Source organism: Eumetopias jubatus, unplaced genomic scaffold (genome assembly GCF_037043125.1).
Source record: "Eumetopias jubatus isolate StellerSeaLion01/CBP00866 unplaced genomic scaffold, mEumJub1_p1.0 scaffold_6, whole genome shotgun sequence".
NCBI classification, from domain to species: domain Eukaryota; kingdom Metazoa; phylum Chordata; class Mammalia; order Carnivora; family Otariidae; genus Eumetopias; species Eumetopias jubatus.
The window spans coordinates 16,677,145-16,699,952 of NW_028274812.1; the positions used below are offsets into that span (position 1 = coordinate 16,677,145).

The following is a 22,808-nucleotide window of genomic DNA, read 5'->3' on the forward strand; positions in this document are numbered from 1 at the left end:
CTGAAACCAGAGTCGTGATGTTCTTGCTCTTAAAATATTACACTAACAAAAACTCCCAAAACAAAAAAGGAACACTCTTGAATAAATGTCTAATAGACAACCCCCCCCCAAAAAAAGTTTCTCATAAGGGCAACTATGCTTTAATAAATGTCTTCATGAAGCCCAAATCCCAGGACCCTTCTTCGTCTCTGGGAGAGTTCCATCCTGTGCCAGAATTATACAGTCTTCTTCTGCGGAGGGCTCAGTTTCCTCATGCCTCTTATCCGAGAGAGCAGCTCCTGGATAAATTCCTAGAAGAGATCAGAAGAAGTTAATATGACAGGCTCACTCTACTAAAGTTGGAGATTAAAATCTGCTTGAAGTTATTAAGGTCAATTACAGTTATCTTGAGTTGATGAGTTTGGTTGGAGGTGTCAACCCCAGTGGCTTCAATAGAGGACATTTTTAAACAAATGAAGGGTGCTTAAACCCCACATCACAATCAATCCTTCTCACTGCTGCTCTCTTTGGGGGAGAAACATAGGCTGCCTTCACTCAGTGACATTAACTATATGGCCTCTGAAGGCACATGTGGTTTAGATCAGCCTTCTCAACCTTCAATAAACCTTTTATATGAGCATACACGTCACCCAGGGAGCTTGGGGATTCTGATTCAGTAGGGCCCAGGTTGGGGCCAGAAATTCTGCATTTCTAACTGGCCACGAGGTGATGCCCGTGTTAGTCTCTGGACCATGCCTGGGACAGCAAGGCTTGACCAGTGGTTCTCAAATGTAAGTCCTCATCAGAATCACCAGGGGGACTTAGGAAACCACAGAGTGCTGGGCCCAAGAATTTCTGATTCAGAAGTTCTGCGGCGGGGCCTGAGAATGTGCCCCGCTGACCAGTTCCCAGGTGACACCTGCTGCTGGCTCCAGGATCATTCTGAGAACCACTGATCTAGACCTCAAAAGGGTCTTTTGACTTTTTTTGATGGCAAATCAGTTTTTTAAAAAAGCCAACCACATTTTACATTTACCATTCAGTACATTCAAACACATACCTGAAATAAAAATCTAAAGAATGAACACTTAATATATAGAATACACCCTCTATTTTCTATCCTAATTTCATTTAAAGGGTAATGCAGAGGGAGATCCACTAAAATGATTTCACATCCTAGTCATAGATGAACACCCAAAGACTACAGAACAATCGAGAATAGTCCCCACGTTATACCAGTTAGGAATCTTTCATTGTTGCCTTCTGTTTTAAAATATTGGCTACCTAAACAGTCACATTTATTAGATAATAATTACTTTGTCTTCCTCTTTTATATTTGTCACAAAGTAGACAGCCAGACTCTCATCAGCAAGTGGCATCAGTGGGTATGTCAGGAATTTACCAAGAGCAAAAACACTAAGACATCTTCCTCTCCATTTGGCCTTCTGAGAAACCACTCTCAATCTCCCCTGCCCATCACAGCCCTTGGTCACGAGCCAAGGGATCCCCACAACTACTCTCCAGCTCTAAAACACAATAAGCTTAAACATTTAGTATTTTGTTAGCCACCCAAATTTTTCTGTAATGTTTTTGCTATTACAAAGTAATATACGCTTTTTCTAGACAACTTAGAAAATGCCAGCAACAATTACCCCTCAGAATGAACCACTAACGTATTTTCTACCATGAAAATGGTTTTTTACCTAATTAAGATCACGCTGAATAAATATGTCCTTTTCTTTAACTTAGCATTATGTCAGAAGCTTTTTCCCACAACCCTAAATAGCCTTCCTAAAAATTAACTTCAATGGTTATACGATCCTTTATTATACAGATATTCTACAATCTGCTTAACTCCTCCATTATTGGATATGTGGTTGGTTCCGGACTTTTCAGAATTAGAAACGATGCCACAATTAACATCTCTGTGCATAAATCTGCAATTTTGATTATTCTCTTTGGAGAGCATATCCAGAAAGGCGTCTGGACAAAAACATTTTCGTCACCACCATTTCTGACCTTGGGCAGAATGGAACACATATATGAAATAAAATGAGGCCCTGTTTTAACTTTCTAAACACTATTTTATCTAATTTAAAGAATTTTCTAGGATAAAATAAAATGCCAAATTCTCACACTTATATTCAGTTTTCATTTTGTAAAGTTAAATGCATTTCCTATTTCTATACCTCTTGCTATGCGGTTTTGACAATATAATGTGAAACATATAGTTTCAGTTTCATTGTTTTGGAACCTATTACTGAACCTACTGACTCCTGTAGAAAGTTCCAGTATTTGAGTGTAGATCTCCTTTTTTTTTTTTTTAAGCAATGTCAGAATCATAAATCCTATCACTTAGTTAATAACTAGTAATCCTTCTGCACTATTTCTATATTTTTCACAAAGATCATTATAAAAATAAAGATTAAACATCATAAGGAATAATATACTCTAAACTACAGACCTTTCTTCTTCAAGACAAAAGTAATTTGGTAATTTAAATTCAAATTATCTCAAAAAATCAATCATGATGTGCATTAATCTCAGTGACTAAAAAGTTCAATAAATAACTTGTATTTATAATAAATTAACATCAATGAAACTCCTGAAATTTTACATTAACTAATTTGTGTCTATAAGTTAATATACTGCATTACACATATTTTAAAGTGTTCATTAAATTTGCATAATGAGGTACTCCGCTAACTTAAAAAAAATAGCAAGACCAATACTTATTCCCCATATAGAAACTTGCACAGAAGGATTTTAATGATTACAGATGATTCTCAAAGAAGATTCAAGAATCTCTAATCAAAAATACTTTGATGGCTCTTTTTCCTATTACTCAAAAATTCTCTATGTAAATAACAATATAGCTCATTTACTTCCAAAACAGATCACTCAGCCTTGGGTTGCGGACACCAATTGAGTCAGAGAAAGGCTGCCCCTTTGAGGAAAAGACATCTGATGTGAGACCTGTATTAACAAAGAGTTAACAAAGTGTCTGGGTCACAGCACATGTGCAAAGGCCCTGCAGAGAAACAAGCAAGGAAGTGGGTGTCCCTGGCACAGAAAGGCCAATACGAGTGGGGCGGGAGCCATGCTGGGGGTGCCAGGGTCAGCTTCCAGGGCCTTGCTGGCCACAGAAATGTGGCCGCGGAGAGAGTATTCTTAAGGCAATGGAAAGCCCCCAGAGGGTTTCAAGGAGGGAAGCAACATCATCTGATTTTGGCTTTTCCAAAGCCCCCTTTGACTGTCATGTGGAGAATGGGTTGTATAAAGACAAGAATGAAAGAGCGGCCAGTTTGGGGCTGTGGCAGGGATCCAGGCAAGGGATGCCCGGCCTTAAAGGTGAGGGAAATCAAAATGGAAATTAAGTGGGATCTGTTTCAGGGGCAGAGCCACTAGACTGTGTTGCTAGACTGAATGGAGGCCTCCAGTAAAACGGGAAGAGGGGACAGGGAAAAGGGGGATTCAGGTCCCCCTTTTGCATCCCATTTCCTCATCTCAGCATCCCATTATGCTGAGATGAGGAAAAACCAGAGGGGGAGACAAAACAGGTTTACAAACCGGGGAGATCTCGGGTAGACAACTGAACATGACTTGGCGCCTTAGCTCATGGCTGAGGTCATAAATCTAGGCATCTCTAGCACCTAAATCAGCGGCCTTGCACTAAAAAACAAAACTCCTAAAAAACTACATGCAATCTATACATAGTTACAGCAACCTAGTCCACAGAGAGAAAAGACAGAAACAAAAGTTTCTTGAAAAAAAATATAACTCTTACTATATATGGTATCCCTTGATATTTTACTTTGAAAAAAACTAAAGGTCAAGGTCAGCTCATGCGTTACCACCCATAGTTTGTAAATACAGTGATCTAGACCAAGGCTAAGAGGTGCAGTAGCCCCCAACCACATATATGTAATATATATTTCTATATTCTATAATATAAATGATATAGTGTGACTATTTAAATGTAAATTAATTAAAATAAATACAATTTAAAATTCAACTCCTTACTCATACTAGTCACATTTCAAATAGTCAGTAGCCACACGTGGCTAGTGGCCACCCCAGTAGACATGGGGCCACAGAATATTTCCCTCATTTCAGAAAATTCTATTGGACTGTGCAGGTGGCAACGCTTTGAATCACAAGGCTCGATGAGATAAGCTTGGAGCAAAGTGTAAACAGAGAGGAAAAGAAGGCTGAAGACCAAGGCCAGAGGCCCCCTAGCAAGCAAGGTCTGGGAGAAGCGCTGGGGCCAGCAAAGGAAACTGAAATGGAGAAACCAATGAGAAGGGGGGAAAACCCAAGAGAGTGTGCTGTTAAGAAGTCTTCTACTTTTTTAGTTTCTTTCATTCAACATAACTATTTTGAGATTCAGCCACATTGTTGGATTTATTAATAGCTCATTTCTTTTTTTTATTGCTGAGTAGCATTTTGTTATATCGCAGTACCACAATTTGTTTATCCATTCACCTGTTGATGGAAATTTGGGTTGTTTTCAGTATGGGGCTATTATAAACAAAGCTGCTTAAAATATCCATATAAAACTCTTTGTATGGAACATGCTTCCATTTCTTTTGGGTAAACACCTAAGATTGGAATGGCTGAATTCCTGATCTATTTGTTTGGCTTTCTGGCAATACCAGACTGTCTGCTAAGTATAGGTTTACAAGTCCTAAAATCAGGTAATGTTAGTGTGCCACCTTTGTTGATCTTTTAAAAAAATATATTGTTTTGGCTATTCTAGGTCCTTTAAGTCTCCTTAAGAGTTTTAGAATCTACTTGTAAATTTCTACAAAACAACAACAACAACAACAACAACAACAAAACCTGCTGGGGTTTTGGTTGAGACTGCAATCTGTAAATCAATTTGTGGAAAAAACAATGAATGTTCTCAGCAACATTCTATAGATCTCAGTGTAAGATATTGCACATCTTTTGTCAGATTTATTGCTAAGTGTTTAATATTGTTGCTGTTATGGTAAGCGGCATATTTTTATTCCAATTTCCAATTGTTGCCAGCCATAGACTTTCATATATTTACCTCATATCCTGCAAGCTTGTTGAACTGACTTGTTAGTTCTATCAGCTTTTTGTAGACATTTACCTTTTGCAGATGTTCTTTCTAGAGTTTAGAAATTTCCCTTCTATTCCTAGTTGGCGAGACTTTTTAATCAGGAATAGAGAGATTGGATTTTGCCAAATGCTTTTTCTGCATCAACTGACATAATTATAGAAAGGGCTTTTTCCTCCTCAGTGACTTACACCGATTGATTTTTGATATTTTGATCCTTCCGTGTGTGTGTGTGTGTGTGTACTGTTACATTCAATTTGACAAAATTTTCTTTAGAAATTTTGCAACTATGTTCATGTGGAATAGTTGTCTACATTTCTTATTTTATGATGTCTTCGTCTGGTTTTAGTATCAGAGTAGTGCTGGCCTCACAGAATGAGTTCGGAAGTATTCCCTCCTTTTCAAGTTTCTGGAAGAGTTTGTACAGAGTTGGTATAATTTCTTCCTTAAATTTCTGGTAAAAAATCCCCTGTGAAGCCATCTGGGTCTGGAGTTTTTTTGTTTTGCTTTGTTTGTATTGGCAAGTTGTATCTTTCAAGGCACTTGTCTATTTCATAGATGTTGTTGAATTTACTGGCATGAGGTTCATAACATCTGTAGAAACTGTAGTGATGTCACCTCTCTCATTCCTGACATTGGTAATTTGTCTCCTGTCTTTATTTCCACTTGGACTGGAAGTTTATCAATTGTATTGTTTATCAATTGTATTGTTCTTTTCAGAGAATGAGCTTTTGTTTCACTGATTTTCTTTATTGATTTTCTGTTTTATATTTCACTGATTTCTGCTTCCATCTTCATTATTTCCTTTCTTCATCTTACTCTGATTTTTTTTTTAGGGTTCATTAGTTTATTTTATAACCTTGTATCAGAATCTCCTTGAAGATTTACTGCCCATATCATTTATAATGATTAAAGGTTTTTGCTTTAAAATAGAGAGCGATATATCTTAAGTTTTAGAAAACTGAAGTTAAACTTTCTAATTTTATAAATGCAATGAAATAACTTATCTTTGACCACCCTACCTCCTTCCTCCTATTCCCTTTCTTTCCATTCTTACTGCACTAATTACCTCATCTATCATTTTTAAAAATTTTTTTATTGTTATGTTAATCACCATACATTACATCATTAGTTTTGGATGTAGTGTTCCATGATTCATTGTTTGTGCATAACCCCCAGTGCTCCACGCAGAACGTGCCCTCTTTAATACCCATCACCAGGCTAACCCATCCCCCTACCCCTCTCCCCTCTAGAACCCTCAGTTTGTTTTTCAGAGTCCATCATCTCTCATGGTTGGTTTCCCCCTCCGATTTCCCCCCCTTCATTCTTCCCCTCCTGCTATCTTCTTTTTTTTTTTCTTAACATATATTGCATTATTTGTTTCAGAGGTACAGATCTGTGATTCAACAGTCTTGCACAATTCACAGCGCTCACCATAGCACATACCCTCCCCAGTGTCTATCACCCAGCCACCCCATCCCTCCCACCCCCCCCACCACTCCAGCAACCCTCAGTTTGTTTCCTGAGGTTAAGAATTCCTCATATCAGTAAGGTCATATGACACATGTCTTTCTCTGATTGACTCATTTCACTCAGCATAACACCCTTCAGTTCCATCCATGTCGTCGCAAATGGCAAGATCTCATTCCTTTTGATGGCTGCATGATATTCCATTGTGTATATATACCACATCTTCTTTATCCATTCATCTGTTGACGGACATCTTGGCTCTTTCCACAGTCTGGCTAGTGTGGACATTGCTGCTATAAACATCGGGGTGCACGTACCCCTTTGGATCCCTACATTTGTATCTTTGTGGTAAATACCCACATCTTACTCTGATTTTAATTTGTTCTTCTTTTCCTAGTTCCTAAGGTGGATTCTAAAGCCATTTATTTGAAACCTATTTCCCAATATAGATATTTCATGTTATATATATTCACCTCTAAGCACTGCTTTAGCTGCATCTCACAAATTTTGATATAATGGGTTTTCACTTCATTCATTTCAAAATAGTTCCTAATTTCACATTTGATTCCTTCTTTGGCCCAGGAGTTATTTAGGAATGTGTCATTTAGTTTCCAAATATTTGGGGATTTTCTGGACATCTTTCTGTTACTGATTTCTAACTTAATTCCATTATTCAAAGAACGTACTTTGTATGACTTGAATCTTTTAAAATTTGAGATTTGCTTTGTGGCCCAGAATATGTCTATCTTGATAAATGTTCTGTGTGCATTTATAAAGAAACAGGCTAACTTCAAGCAGACCTTTTACCACTGCATTTATACGGCCTCCTGCCATGTGACTTGTACACATACAGAACATGCCAAAAGAAGGGATGAACAAAGTGGTTCCCCAGATGTAATATTTCCACAAGAAAATGATTCCTTAACCACAAAGGACATGAACTTTTGTGATACTCAAAAAAGGGCATTCATGACTCTTTTGACCTTTTAGTCCTCAGCTAAAAGGATGGGTGAGGATGGATGCAAACTCCCTGGTGGATGTGGGTTCTGTATTGGGAGCTGGCTCTGGTCATGCTCAATCTAAAGAAAACAAAGGGAATTAACATTTACTGAAGGCCTTCTCTGTGTAGCCTATTCATACGTATTACCATATTTAATCTAATGTAGTTTTATCATCTCCATTTTACAGATGAGAAAAATGGGTGTTCTAGTTCATTATAAGTCATTGTCCAAGGTCACAAAGCGAGTATTTGAATCCAGGTCTCTTGAAGCGAGTTGAGCTCAATAACTAGGTACCAGGCCCCCACCAGACTCTAGCCTACTTGCTGGGATGCAGAGGAAGGGAGAGGCCCTGCCTAAGAGGCCCAGGCCAGCAGGGAAGGAAGACAGAGAAATAGGCTCTGTCAACGTAAGACACGAGCCACAGTGCTAAGTGTGTACATGAGTGCCCCGTGGGCAGTTGGACAGTGCGCACCGGCCCTGCCCAGCCCCGGCCTGGGACTGTCCCTGCCTCTCCCACTCTGCCTCTCCCCGTGGATGACAGGCTAAAAGAAGGTCATAATTCCAAGACACTTTGAAAGATAAGAAGCTCTGTGTCAATACAAGGAATCTAGAATCCAGCACCACTGCTCTGGGGTGACAGCCCAGCTTCCTCTCCCTCCCCCTCAATCCTTAAAGGTACCCCTTTTATTAGCTGAACATCTCTCTACCCTCTTTTATTAGCTGGTTCCCTAACATTTGAAATAGTATTTCAACGAACTGCCTGAATTTTAAAACGGCAAACAGACATTGCCCTGACCCACCATCTATTTTGTTGGGCCACCTCAGTGGCTCTTGTCCACATGCTCTTCCACATGCTCCCGAGATCCCAGGTCTGCAACTCGGAGAGAGCCCCGCTTCGGGCTGCCGAGGGCCAGGCTGTGCTCAGCCGGGCAGGGCTCCAAACTGCAGCTGGACAGACCACCTCACACAGTGGCCTCTAACAAGATGGGGGCCCTGTGTCCCCAGGACCGTGAACTGTACGGTGACGCAAGAGGCACAGAGACAGAAGATAAAGACCTCGGGTTACAAACATAAGCGAGCCCTTTGAAACAAATGCCTAGAAAGATCTCAGACGGGTTCATTCCTATGTGGAGGGAGTCGCCCTCTGCACATAGAGCAAGAAGCAGTGTGGCCACATGGCTAAGCGATGGACTCGGGAACCAGGGGACTGGGTTCGAATCCTTGTGCACCGCTTAAGGGCTAATTATTTTCTCTATGCCTTAGTTTTCCTCACCATAACCTGAGAGCCCTCACGGTTGGTGTATTTAACAATTTAATGAATGAATAGCGGTGAGGGGCTTGGGAAGGTGCTTGTACCCCAGGGAGCGCCGTGTTAAGTGCTTGCTGCCGTCTTCCTCCTCATCGTCGAGACGATGCTGATAAGAATCGTTCCAGTCCGGACAAATTCTAATCAAGAGCACTAAGGGAAATGTGGCCATCTCCTCCCACCCCCATCCCCCCCCCACACACACCAGCACACACAGCCCTGTAGAAACGGTTGGACAACTGAGGCAGATGAGAAGTGGCATCCAGCAAGACAGAGGTGCCCAGCTCAGGGGCTGACGTCAGGCTGTGAGCAACACCAGCGTTTCCTGGAAGAAGCCGTCGGTGACCCCAGTCACGCGCGTGTTTCTCCCTCTGTGTCTGTTGGGTCCCCAGCTTCAGGCAACAAGGCTGTCATTGCTGAGAAAAGCCACACTAGCCTCTCTCATCCTGCCCGGGCTGGGGTCTCGGTTCCCACAGCACCTTCCTCCAAGATTCCTGCCTTTGACTGTCCTCCCTGAGGTCAAGGCCACGGCCGCTTCCACCCCTGCTGAGCCATTGCCACCGCTCGACCCCCTCTCCAAAAAGGCCGTAAAGGAGCATTCGCTCTTCACGTCATGAAGTGTTCAAAATGGACTTGAAAACACGCCTTCAGTGGCATTTCCCAACCACCTAGCTCCCTGTTGCACACACACACGCGCGCGCACATGCACACTCGGAGAGGCACATTCACACACACTCAGACACACATGCTCACAAACGTGCAGCAGTAAACATGCCACGTCCCACCTCCTTTAGCTCCTCCTTCTCCTCTGACCCTCTGAGTCTTTGACCAGGGCCTCTATCACACGGCAGGCGAAATCCTTACCCTTCCCTCCACCTAACTATTCTCCCTTAAAACAACAGAAAAACTTGCTTCTTAATAAACATCTTGCAGGGCGCCTGGGTGGCTCAGTCGGTTAAGCGTCTGCCTTCGGCTCAGGTCATGATCCCTGGGTCTTGGGATCGAGCCCCGTGTCGGGCTCCCTGCTCAGTGGGGAGCCTGCTTCTCCCTCTGCCTGTCCCTCTCCCTGCTCGTGCACTCTCTCTCTCTCAAATAAATAAATAAAACCTTTTAGAAAAATTAATAAACACCTTTCTAAATGACCCTGGGCCCCTACCCCTGACCTCAGTCCTGGGTACTATTTTTGTGTTGGAGAATGCTCTGCATTCACCTTTTCATCCATTAACTCACCTGGGGATGACTCTTTCCCACAGTGTGTACCTTTCTATTTTGTTTGGCATAGTACCATGCTCTCACGGGCGCTGAATTCCTGTCTGGGATTCAGACACAACTCATACTTATTGGGCACCCTCTATGTGACAAGCACTCTGGGTATTTTCATGTACTGTCTCATTTAATCATTGTAACTGTCTTGTAACGTAGGCCCAGAGAAGTTTAGAGGTTTGCCCAAGGTCACACAGCTACTGAATGGTCAGACCAAGATTCAAAGCCTACATTTCTATAAAGCCATAAGAAACCTGGACTCATTGCCTGGGAACAGATGGTACAATTCCCTCTCTTTGTAGCACGATATCCGGGGAGGACATCTTTTTTATTAAGCACCCAAGATGGGTAATTTTGGTCTAATTCCAAACCAAACTAAAATGACTTGAAATATGTATGATAAACACAGCAATCCTTTAATGTTTACATATGGGGAAGGGCTGACCAGATATGTAAAGGACTGTGTTTTACAGGTAAGCTCTGGGAATCTTTCTCCAGAGCACGAACCTTCCCTCCATTCTGCTCAAGCCTCTTCTCAATGCATAAATACCTCAGAAGCCCTAAGTTGCTGCCTTCTACTCTAGCTAACTTATAAATTAGAAAAGAAGAAAGAGGAAGAGGGTGGAGCAAAAAGGAGAGAAAGAGAGAAGGAGAAAAGGAAGAAGATAGGGAAGTGTTGCCTTTCTGCCCATTGAGACCCGGATTCTGCCCAGTCAGCTCTGACTCCTCAGGGCCCCCCACAGCCCCTGCCTCTGCCAAGCTCTCACCATCTGACACTGCTGAGGACAACTTTCTCTCTCCCCCTCTTCCTTCCTCCCTTCCTTCCTTCCTTTTTTTTCTTTCCTGCTTACTTGCTTGCTTTCAGTTATCAACTTTATTGAGGAATAATTTATGAACAATAAATGTGAGAGAGTTCCTGGACCCAATTCCAGTGTGTGGGGGTGGGGTGGGGGGGTGGGCATGCGCGCGCGTGCCCGCGTGCGTGCGTGTGTGAAGGCTTCCCCACATCCACAAGCAATTCTGACACCAGCAGAGTGTCCAAGAATTCAACTCACTTCCAACACTATCTACCTGGTGAGAGCATCAGAGTCCACAGGCAAAGGTTTCAGTCCCACTAGACAGCCCTCCACCTCAGACGCCAATCCCAAGTCTAGGTTGTTACCTGTGCTTCGGACAGACTGGCTAGAACTCGGAGGTTCCCACGACCCCTGCCTTGGATTTGATTAATTTGCTAGAACTGCTCACAGAACTCAGGAAAACCCATTTACTCACTAGATTACCAATATATTACAAAGGATATGAATCAATGGCCAGATAAAGAAACACATAGGGTAAGGTCCTGAGCAAAAGAACTTCTGTTCTCATGGAGCTTGGAGCCCAGCACAGTAGTACATGGATGCATTCTGGCTCCCAAACATGGATGCTCTCCAAACCATCCTTTTAAAGTTTTCACAGAGGCTTCATTACTAGGCATGATTGATGAACTCACTGGCCACTGGTTTGAGCTCAAGCCCCTCTTCCATCTCTGGAAATCAGGGGGTGAAACTGAAAGTTTGAGCCTTATAGTTATGGTTGGCTCCCCTGGCCACCAGCCTCCATCCTTGGGTGCTTTGCAAAAATCACGTCATTAACATAAACCTGGTTGTGGTAGAAAGGGGCTTGTTACAAATAACAAGTCACCCATTTCACCTTTATGGCTCTGAAGCTTTTCAGGAACTGAGGACAAGAGCCCAGGTATTATAACAAAAGATGTTCCCGTTGCTCTTATGGCTCAGGAAATACTGAGGGTTTGGGGAGCTGTGAGTCAGGAACTGTGAATGAGGAGTAAATGCATCAGAAAAATATATTTTGGTCATCTGAATGACCAAATATATCTATTTCTTATAAATTACAGTATCACAAAACCACTTCTATTTAAAGGTCAGATCATTTCCATTGCTCCTCAAAATTCTCATCTCCCTTTATAGCTCATCCTCCCTCTGTCCGAGCCCAGTTTTCTGTCACTACAGGTTGCATTTTATGTAACTGGAATTATTCATCATGTACTCTTTTTGCCTGGCTTATTTCACTCCACTTAATGTTTCTGAGATTCACCAATATTGTTGTATCAGTTGTTTGGTCTTTTATATTGCTGACTAGTATTCCATTGTAAGGATGTATCACAACATGTTTATCCATTCACCTGCCAATGAACATTTAGGTTGTTTCAAGTGTTTAACCATGGTGACTAAAGCTACTATTAAGATACATATGCAAGTATTTCTGTGGTCATATTTTTTTTTTTCCTTTGGGTAAATATCTAGCAGAGCCATGGGGCAGAGTTGTATAATGTATGTTTAATTTTGTATGAAACCCCCAAACAGTTTTCTAAAGTGGTTGTACCATTTTGCATTCCTGCCAGCAGGATATGAGAGTTCTAGCTGGTCCACATCCTCGCTAACACTTGGTGGTGTCAATCTTTTTAGTTTTAGCCATTCTAGTGGATGTGTATAGTGATAAGATACTATTTTTTTCTTTTCTTTTCTTTTCCTTCCTTCTCCTTCCCTCCCCCTTCCTTCCTTCCTTCTTTCCTTCCTTCCTTCTTCCTTTTCTTTCTCTTTCTTCCTTTCTTCCTTCCTTCCTTCCTTTCTTTCTTTTCAGAGCTTGCCCACTCTCCTCTACATTCTCTTTATAAGTTTCTGACTTCCTCCCCTCACTCCCCTTTGTTGGCCACTTACCTCTGCCCCCTGACCTGCTGATGGAATGTGGGCATTCTCCAAAGCTTGGTTTCCAGCCTCCTCAAGGCACTGTCTCTCAGTCAGCCATTTTCCTCATACTCTCAGGCCTCCTCTCTGTCTTCCCCCTTGAGATCCAGGCCTGCAATTCCCGTGGCTCCCAGAGGTCTCCACAGGGATGTTCCATGGGCACATCAGTCTCAAAATGACCAAAACCAAACTCACTGTTACCTATCCCTTCTTCAAACCTGTCCCTCACCCTGAGGAATTCACAGTTTTTATTACTGTGTCCTGAACAAACCATCATACAGATCTCATTTACCTCCAAATTAATCTTTAAGTTTAATGCAGTTCCAATCAAAATAGAAATATTGAAGAACAGGGAAGATACTTTGAATAAGAAAATTGTGGGTTCACCTGGCCCTGGCCAAGAACTGATTATAAAGCCCTGGCAAGGGGCACCTGGGTGGCTCAGTTGGTTAAGCATCAGCTCAGGTCGTGATCCCAGGGTCCTGGGATGGAGCCCTGCATCAGGCTCCCTGCTCAGTGGGGAGCCTGCTTCTCCCTCTGTCCCTCCACCCTTCACCCCTGCTCATACTCTTTCTCTCTCTCTCTCTCAAAAAAATAAATATTTAAAATAAAATAAATCAAATCCCTGTGACAGTGTGCAGTGATAGACAAACAGCCAGTTATGCATATTAGGAAAATTGGATATACAACACAAGATGATTACTTATCAGTGGGGCTAAGGACGGACTGATTGCATAATAAATGGTACTGGAACAATACAGCAAATGCAAAATTAGATCTTTATTTCACACCACACACAAAAATAAGTTCAAGATGGTTTAAACATCTGAGCATAAAAAATAAAAGTGAAAAGTTGTAGAACAATATATAAGAAGATTGTCTTTTTTTTTTTAAAGAGAGAGTTCAAGCTGTGGGAGGAGGGGCAGAAGGAGAGGGAGAGACTCTTAAGCAGGCTCCATGCCCAGCATAGAGCCCGACCCTGAGATCATGACCTGAGCCGAAATCAAGAGTCAGACACTCAACCAACTGAGCCACCCAGGCGCCCCAAGGAGACTGGAGCCTGTACATGTGTGCTTGTGTGTGTGTGTGTGTGTGTGTGTGTGTGTGTGTGAACGCATGTGTGCACACAGGCATCCTAGGCACTGGATGTAGTGCAATCTTTCTTAGGCATGTGTGCCTAAGAAAGCCATCCCATAAAGGATGGCTTTAAGACACTGGAGTAGTGCAATCTTTCTTAGGCACACATCTTTTAAAAGCATAAGCCATAAAGGATGTCACGGATAAAACTGATTTCAATAAAAATGTAAAACTTCTGTACACAAAAGACAACACATGCAAAATAAGCTCCACGGTTTGTGAAATATATTTGCAACCTACATAAAGGTGGAAGGATTGTCATCCACAATATATAAACAACTCTTAAAAATCAATAAGAAAGACACAAACAAGTTGAGAGTAGACAAAGGATTTGAAATGGAAATCCCCAAAGAAGGAAACATGAACAACCAATAAGCACATGGAGGAAAAAAATGTGTTCAATCTTACTGGTAAGCAGTCAGGAAAAGGTATGTTAAAACAATGAGATCTCATCAGATTGGCAAAAATTTTACCGTTTGGAAAAACCATGTATGAGAACGATGAGGTTAAAAGAGAATTCTCAAATCCTGCTGGTGGGCATGCAAACTCGTGCCAACATTGAAGAGCAATTTCAATCCTTGGTATATTCCTTGGAGAGACTTTGTACATGAGTCAGCAGATCAGGAGTTTTTACCACATCATTATTCATAATAATAAAAAAGTGGACACAGCCTAAATGAGTGTCAGCAGAAGAATGGATATGTACGTTAATGCATCATAATGCAATACAGCAATGAAAATGAATGAACTAGAGCCTCCTATATCAGCAGGAGCAAATCTCAGAAATCTAATATTGGGCAATATTAGCAAGCTGAAGAAAATCTGCAAAACATTACTTCTATAGCTATAAAGTATGTAAGATAATCCACGTGCGTATCTGTCACTCCAACTTAGTTGCAAGAGCCCCATTCCTCTTTTCCTAGCATGGTGTGTGATATACAAGAGGTGCTCGGCAAAGCTTTACAAAGTAAAGGAATACATGCGTGGACTAATTAAATCACACAACTGTGGCAGTTAAATGAAGGAGCAGAGAGAGGAGACACTAGAATGTGCACTAATTCTGTGTGTGTGTGTGTGTGTGTGTGTGTGTGTGTGTGTGTTGAGGGGATTGTACAAAGTATCTATTGGCCCCAGCACTATGGAGAAATGTTCTAAAGGTTCTCCTTTAAGCACTGGAAAACTAGCCAACCTGGGGGAGTTGGGCAAGATGAGAAGCATTTGGGGAAGAGTGGAGCCTAGGGTGCCTGTGTGCACACATGGGTTCACACACACACACACACACACAAGCACACATGTACAGAGAGCTCAAAGAAACAACAGAAAGAAAAGAAACAGTTCCAGTGACCTCATAAACCTGACTCTATATAACAAGCAGCCACCTGATTTATGAGACTTCTAAGAAAGAGAAAAGCCGAACCATGTTTCTGAAGGGATCTGGCAGCAGCCGTGAAAACAGAAGGTCCTTCCTCGCTCTGGAGTTTCTGCCGTGTGGCACTGTTACTGGGCATGGCGTCCCAGCGGCACGTTCTGCTCTGAGCTCTCATCCCCCCATCCCTCCTGGGCCCTGTGGCTTTCAGCTTCCACCCCCTTCCCCCCTGCCCCGGCTGGGGCTAGAGGCGGCAGATGGACACTCATTCTGTAATTATCACCATGGCCAGGCGTCTGGGACCTTTCCCTTGTCACTCAAAGTGATTCATCTGTTACATTCATGGATGTACTGTGATGTTCTAACAAAGATGGCTCCACCGGAAAGCAGGAAAAGGAGAAACCACAGTATCTTGCAAATCACTGCTTTGTGCATAATTAAACCACACTTATATCATTCTTTCAAGCATTTAGAGTCATTTAAAAAGACAAATGGATATTATGTGGTAGCCCTTTAATTAGAAGTAGTTCCCCACAAAAGGACTTTTTGAAGGATATGCTTAAAACTGTTGCTCAATGCATGGTGTCGCCAATCACAATAATTGTGTAGATCATGCGAGCTCCCATAAAGGGCGTCCAGCGGAACCCTGAATGCTCAACCTGCTTTTCCAAAAAATATCATCCACCCCTGATGCAGAGTCCAGGGTGAAGTGATGAGAGAGACAGCAGGTGAAGATTCTGAAGGCTGGGATCCACGTGGCTCAGTGACTCCCCCATGTACTGTCCCCTCTTTGTCACCGCAATCAATGTACCAGTCACTCCCCTTAAAATGCATATTCACAGGGGCCATCTGCTCCAGGTGCTGAGTCTCACTGCCCAATGACAGCAAAACGAAGTCAAATGACACAACTTTTACAGAGCTACCTGACACTTCCCAAAAGCCTGACATGCCTCCGAAGACGTGGGGATCAGGCAAAGCGTGATCAGGGGGAGGGAAAGAAGAATTTCCAAGTCCGCTGAAGTTTAGATAGGCAAGGGTGATGGAAGGGTAGTACTTGCCTCTTTTAAAAGTGATGGCAACACCTGAGAACCGTTCCAAATGGCAAAATGTGCTCGCCCGAAGAACCAGCTAAGCATTTAAAAATCACACTGTAAATTTTTTTCAGCTTGCCTATCCAGGTCACATGGAAGGCCGAGCAGGCAGGCAGTGAGTCAGCACTGACAAACAGCTCTGGGGTGTCTCCGGCCCTGTGCCCCCCAGCCAGGATTTGCTCCCTGCCATCCTAGGCATCTGAGCACCACAAACGCCAATATCACTCACCAACGAATATTTAATTTTCCCCCTCTTTTTTGGAGGGTAGGGGGAGTGTTGTTTATCTTTAGAGAGGTTCATTTGCTTACAGTGCACGCCAGAACAGATCCTATTTTTCATTATCTGAAAAGAGGTTATGAATCTGTTACGGGTAAGGGTTTGTGCCTGCCGTCATTATAATCCCTGCTGCCAAAAGAAATTCCGGAAGGTCTTCTTAACTGCACCCTGGTTGTTTTCTTCTTTCCTTCCTTTAACTTAAAGCCACTTGACACTGTTTTGTCCATTTATTTTCTTGACTATTTGCCTTTAGAGATTAATTTGTTGTGCTGGTGAAAGCAGTCCCATTAATCTATTTTAGAGACTCAGACCACTGCTCTTAGACTAATTATTTTGTACCCAGATTCTAACCTTTATTTGTATGCAGCAGAACAGTTCACCTGCCCTCCCCATACTCAACCTCACCAGCATTCAATTCTTCCTTCACTTGCTAATAACTGGCTTCTCAGAACCCATGCACTTGCTATTCGGACAATGTAAAATAAAACCCACATAAACAATCCCACCACAATAAATGATCAGTGGAGTAAATCCAGCAAAATTATAATCTCTAACTTTATAATCACTAAGAAAAACTAAAGTAATTTTATCAAGGGCCCCATTATTGATGAGGGAGAATATTATTTGCTACAAATACCTAAATCTTGTTGAAATGAAATCTTACTGAATTTACAAGCTGTGAGATTTGTTTTTGATTATGACTCCCTTTGCTAAAGATCTAGAAATCCAAAAGTCATGTGTCAAATTGCCTTTAAATTGCATTTTCTTCTGTCCGGATTAAGTCAAAACCCAAGAAGAGAATGTGGAACTGTTTGTAATTAGGGTTGATCAGCTTTTAAAACATGATCATTCATTCTGAATTTAATGAAAGAAGAAAAGGCCATAAAATCACAATCATTCAAAAATGCCAGTCACTTAAAGGTCCACTGTCCTTTAAAGCCTGTACCTCCTCTATCATGTGTTTTTAAAAAATAACCATCATTAATTACTGGGGGGAGGGGGGAAGCATCCAAAGCCAGACCTGTGTGGCTCTCCCTTATAATGGTATCTACCTCTTCTTTCCTTATGTCACTGTTATTGTCATCATCATCCCTCTTCTCATGGTCATCCTGCTTCTAAGAGTGTGCAGTAAAGAATTTCACCTTGCCCCAAAAGAGGTTTAGTCTTTGTCCTCAGTTCCTGGAGGCAAGCCCTAAGCCCTTGGAATGTCTTGCCTGATTAAAGTATCTTTGTTTACCCGGGGGCCCTGGGCCACGCTAGAGAGTCTAACAGTGTGATTTAGTTGGGGGGCTTTGGGTCATGTGATATCAGCTCAATATACCGAGGGACTGGCAACTGAAGTCAGCCACATGGGCAGTCAACCACGTCTATATGACCTACTCCCAGTAAAAACTCTGGGCATCAAGGCTCAGTTGAGCTTCCCTGGTTGGCAAGACTCTGCATACAGCGTCGCCCTCCCTAGCTGAGAGAATCAACACTGTCCAGGACTCCACCAAGAGAGGACAGCTGGAGGCTCTGTGTTTGGAACTTTCCTGGACTCTGGCCCATGTATCCTTCCCTTGGCTGATTTTCATCTGTACCCTTTGACTGTGATAAAACGAAATTATGGATATAGAAATGCTCAGTGAGTGCCATGGGTCCTTCTAGCAACTTACCAAATATGAGTACGGTCTTGGTGACCCCTAAGCTTACAATTGCTGTTGAAAATGAGAATGGGCCTGTGGACTGTTCCCTAACTCTGCAAAGTGTGCTGAATAAAGACCAAAAGAGAAATGCAGAGTTTTGCTCTATGACTGCATGTCTTTGGCAAGCTTACCTAACCCTTCTGGGTTGCTGTCCTCAAGGAAGACAATCTTAACCAGATTTATAAATATTCCAAATGGGTGCTCGTGCTGACCTAGTAAGAATTCAGAGAAAGGCAGTAAGAGGTAGACAGAGCACAGAGGCGGACTCATATATGGGTCCAAATGCTAGCTCAAGCCCCTCCTGGCTCCTTCTCCCTGGGCAGAGGAGGCCTGGTGCATAAAGAGCCCTAAGGAAAGTGTGTGAGCAACGGACGTACGGGGACCAAAATCCTTTTGCTACTTGGTAAAGTTACTCTTGTTTCTGGTTAATAAATCCCAGTCCTTCATTACTTACCTGCCTAATTATGCTAAAACATAATATAAGGCTTTCCTAGCCAGCGGTTACCACCACTAGAATGTCATTTTCATTGATTCCAGGCTTTCTTTGGAAGCTCCCAATGCTCTCACTCTTCCGAAACCTTGCTCTGAAGGTGACAGCTTCCAATGGGTGTATTTCAACTCGTTAAGCCAGCATTCGAGCTCTCTTTCTCGTCCCAGCCCCACACTGCAGTCTTTTTTGAGGAAACCCCACGAGAGGCGGGAAGAAAAAAGGTTCCGCTGCATGGAGTCACTCTGAGCCATTTAAACGGAGTGAAATGGCTACTTCCTTGTCTTTCCCTAGCAAGTATGGATCCGCTCAAATCACATTCCAGTTAGGCAATTTGGTAACCAACGTGGAAAACCATGGGATAAGCAGACATCCTGGCATTTCTGTCTTTTTGTTCCTATTTTAATATCCTTTGAGCACTTAATTCTCACCGTAGTTAATTGTGAACTTAGGAAACACTGTTTTTTCAATGGACTCCCGGGTTCACTGCTTTATCTAAGTCCCTAGATTAGTTATAGGCACAAAGGTGTTCAAAAAACATTTGTTGAGCAAATGAATAGAGAGAAGATAGCAAAATGCCAAGCCATGTCTCCTCTAGTCACACACGCAGGCTTTCCGTTTTATACATACCCAGTGTATCTTTTCTCTCCACTGCAATCAGCTCAGAACAGGAGCTCTGAGCACTACCGTTACTTCCATGTATACATAGCTGAACAATATTTTGCAGGACAGGTTAAAATGCTAAATGGAGCGAGACCGATGTGAGCAGGATGAGTTAACAATGGCCCCCACAAAAGTTGGTCAGAAAAGTGAGATGTGGTCACCACGACAGCATGGCGAAAGAAGGAGACCCTGCCTTCCTACCATCATCACAGGGAGGACAGAGCCCTCCTGCCTTTCCAAAACCACTGGTCAATTTCTACTGCAAACCATGATCAGACATCCATTTCCTGCACCATCATGTGTCCGTGACATTTCCGTGACCCAACAGATTACTGGGATCCAGAAATGCCTCTCACCACCTACTCCCAGACTTAGTCATCCTGCATAAAACCCTGATGCATATCAACCTACAGGCTCTGATTGCTAAATGCACAGGAAAAAAATATGATGTTTATCAGAGAACAATGGCACAGCCATCATCAACTATAAAAAGAAATTTCTACAAGTCCATTGACCAGACTGACAACTCCCCTAACAGATGGTAAGACAGATGCCCTCAAGCCCATATTAAATGCATTTTCTGTCCACCATATCAGTACAATGGGAATGCTCCTATGTGACCCTAAGATTTGAAAACCATGCAAAGTAATAATGAGAAATAGGAAAAGAAGCTTCTCCCTAGCCCGGCTAGCTGGCTCCAACACCTCACCTCAAATTTCTATAATCCACCAGGCTGCCACTACTGATCATTCAAATCCAAATACTAGCCAAAATTAAATTCCTCCTTTTCTTCTTGCATTATATAGAAACATTATTTTTCTACATTTAAATCAGCTCTATTTTAATATCAGCTACATGAGAAATGTCATTTACTCAAGGGGAAAAAATTAAAACACCATTCTTACTAATCAGTCACAAATACATTAGTGTGGTGACCACAATTATACTGCTATGTTTTGAAAGGTCCAAGTCAGAAAAGATTTGCACATCCGGAGTCCACAGCTAGGAATCTGAATCAAAATGAGAAAATACAAGTTCTTTTCTGATTAGCCAGGCTCCCACATAAAATGAAACCATGGACCCAAATCACCTGACACACAAAAAAACATTCACTTCTGTGAAATTAGCAAATTCTTTAAAGTACACTCTTCAAATTGAATAATTCAAGAATATCATTATTGGCAAACTGGGGCATTTTGCATATTTAATATGTAATGGAGAAGTACTACCTTCTATAGAACCAGATTCGACTAGCATGTGTCAAGCTTTATGCTATGTGCTTTTGTGCATATCCTGACTTGTCCAATTATTAATTATATCACCTTAGACAAATGACATAGCCCTTCTATGTCTCAAATTCCTGATAATAATAGTGTCATCGCACAGTTTTTTTGTGAAGAAGAAATAAGTTAATATATGTGATGTACTTAGATCGGTCCCTGACATGTGCTTAGTAATTATTTAGCTATTATTATTATTATTATTATTATTACTATCTCTAAAATTATCAGTGCAAACAATTGTTACTAAAACCCAGAGAGGTGGTTATTACCTCCATTTTATAGAGGAGGAAATGGAGGCTCAGAGAGGTTGAGAAAATCGCTGAAAGTCACACATACGTAGTGCCGGTGCTCACATAAAATTCTTGTCTTAGGTGGTGCCTGGGTGGCTCAGTCAGTTGAGCATCTGACTCTTGATTTTGACTCATGTCATGATCTCAAGGTCCTGGGATCAAGCCCTGGGTGGGGTTCCATGCTCATCAGGGAGTCTGCTTGAGGATTTTTCTCCCTCTCCCCCTTCCCCACTCGCATGTGCACTCTCTCTTTCTCTCTCTCAAATAAATAAAATTTTTAAAAAAAGACTCTTGTCTTAAAGTCCAGTCTTCCCATCACCCACACCCACCTCAGCAAGACTATAAATAAATGTCCCTGATTCAGCAAAGATGCCTTCTTTACATTTGTAACTTCAAAGTGACATAAAATTGTATGCAAAATCCTTCGATCAGAAAATAGCACCTTCAGAGAGGACTACTCTAAAAAGAACATCGTTACTTGGTAGGCACTTATTTGAGATAGAACAAAGTCCTTTAATGTCCTAAATGTCTTTCTAAGTCAAGTAGCTTAGGAAGCCAGGCAGGGGGAAAGAATGAGCACAAGATGAGATGTCTGAAACTTGGGGTTGAATCCTCCCTTTGCTCACTGCTGTGAGATCATAGACAAGATAACCTAACTTTCTTCTTCAAGTCATGATTGTGAGGATTAAATAAGATAGTGCTTGTTACTGTGATGTGAACTCTAGAGCTTCGGAAAAATAATAAGCTATGATTTTTATCATCATAACCCAACTGCCAGCCTTTTCTGAAATGACCCCTTTAATGGATGAATGAACTTGACTGAAATTCCTTAGCATTTTTCACCATTTCCATTTCTAGAAACCATGAGCTAAAGAACACAGAGATGTTCACATGTAAACACCTTTCCTTCTTTCCTCCTTTCGAACTCCAAAGAGTATTCAAATATTACATCTTTCATCTTTTAAACCTCCTTATAAAAACCAGATGAGGAATACTTTTGTTCTGGGGGAAGCAAGACTCACCATTTTCACTCGACTGCATGGCTGTTAACAAGTATGAATGTTTTGCTTCCTAGATACTGAAACAACTGGAAGAGAATAGGGCTCGTGAAAGTCCAACCTTTCTTACCTAAATACCAGAACATGAACTGTCCCACCAGGAGGAGAAGCGAAGAAGAAGGGAATGATTAAGTGAGTAAATGGCATGTCTACACCTACCAGTCTGGATCTACTCTCGGCAGCAACCCGCCTACCCCCACGGCACACGTGAATTCTATCACCTTTCTTGACTATTTTACTATTCTTGTTTAACCTTTCACAACACTATAACTCTCTAGATATCTAATTAATTTAACTCTTTTTTGGAAAAGATTTTATATATTTATTTGAGGGAGAGGGGGAGAGCAGCAGAGGGAGAGGGAGAAGCAGACTCCCTGCCGAGCAGGGAGCCCAACACAGGGTTCGATCCCAGGACCCCGGGATCATGACCTGAGCCGAAGGCAGACGCTTAACCGACTGAGCCACCCAGGCGCCCCTAATTAATTTAACTCTTATATTAATTCCCCAGATAACTGTAAATAAGTTCTTTTCCCAAAAAACCTAATGGTGAGGTCTCCTGCCCCCACCCTGTCCTGTTTCCAGAAAGCCTCTAATCAAACTATTAACTCCTCAAGGAGTTCAG

At 42.1% G+C, this 22,808-nt stretch overlaps 1 protein-coding gene across 1 annotated transcript in view; it reads right to left on the bottom strand.

Annotated features, from left to right (window-relative positions):
• Positions 1–215: 215 nt before the first annotated feature.
• PPP1R14C (protein phosphatase 1 regulatory inhibitor subunit 14C) overlaps positions 216–22,808 on the bottom strand; it is an 82,174-nt gene continuing 59,581 nt past the window's right edge. The window contains exon 4 of the mRNA XM_028103373.2: positions 216–290. Within this exon, the coding sequence (XP_027959174.1) occupies positions 216–290 (75 nt within the window). The remainder of the gene's footprint in view (positions 291–22,808) is intronic.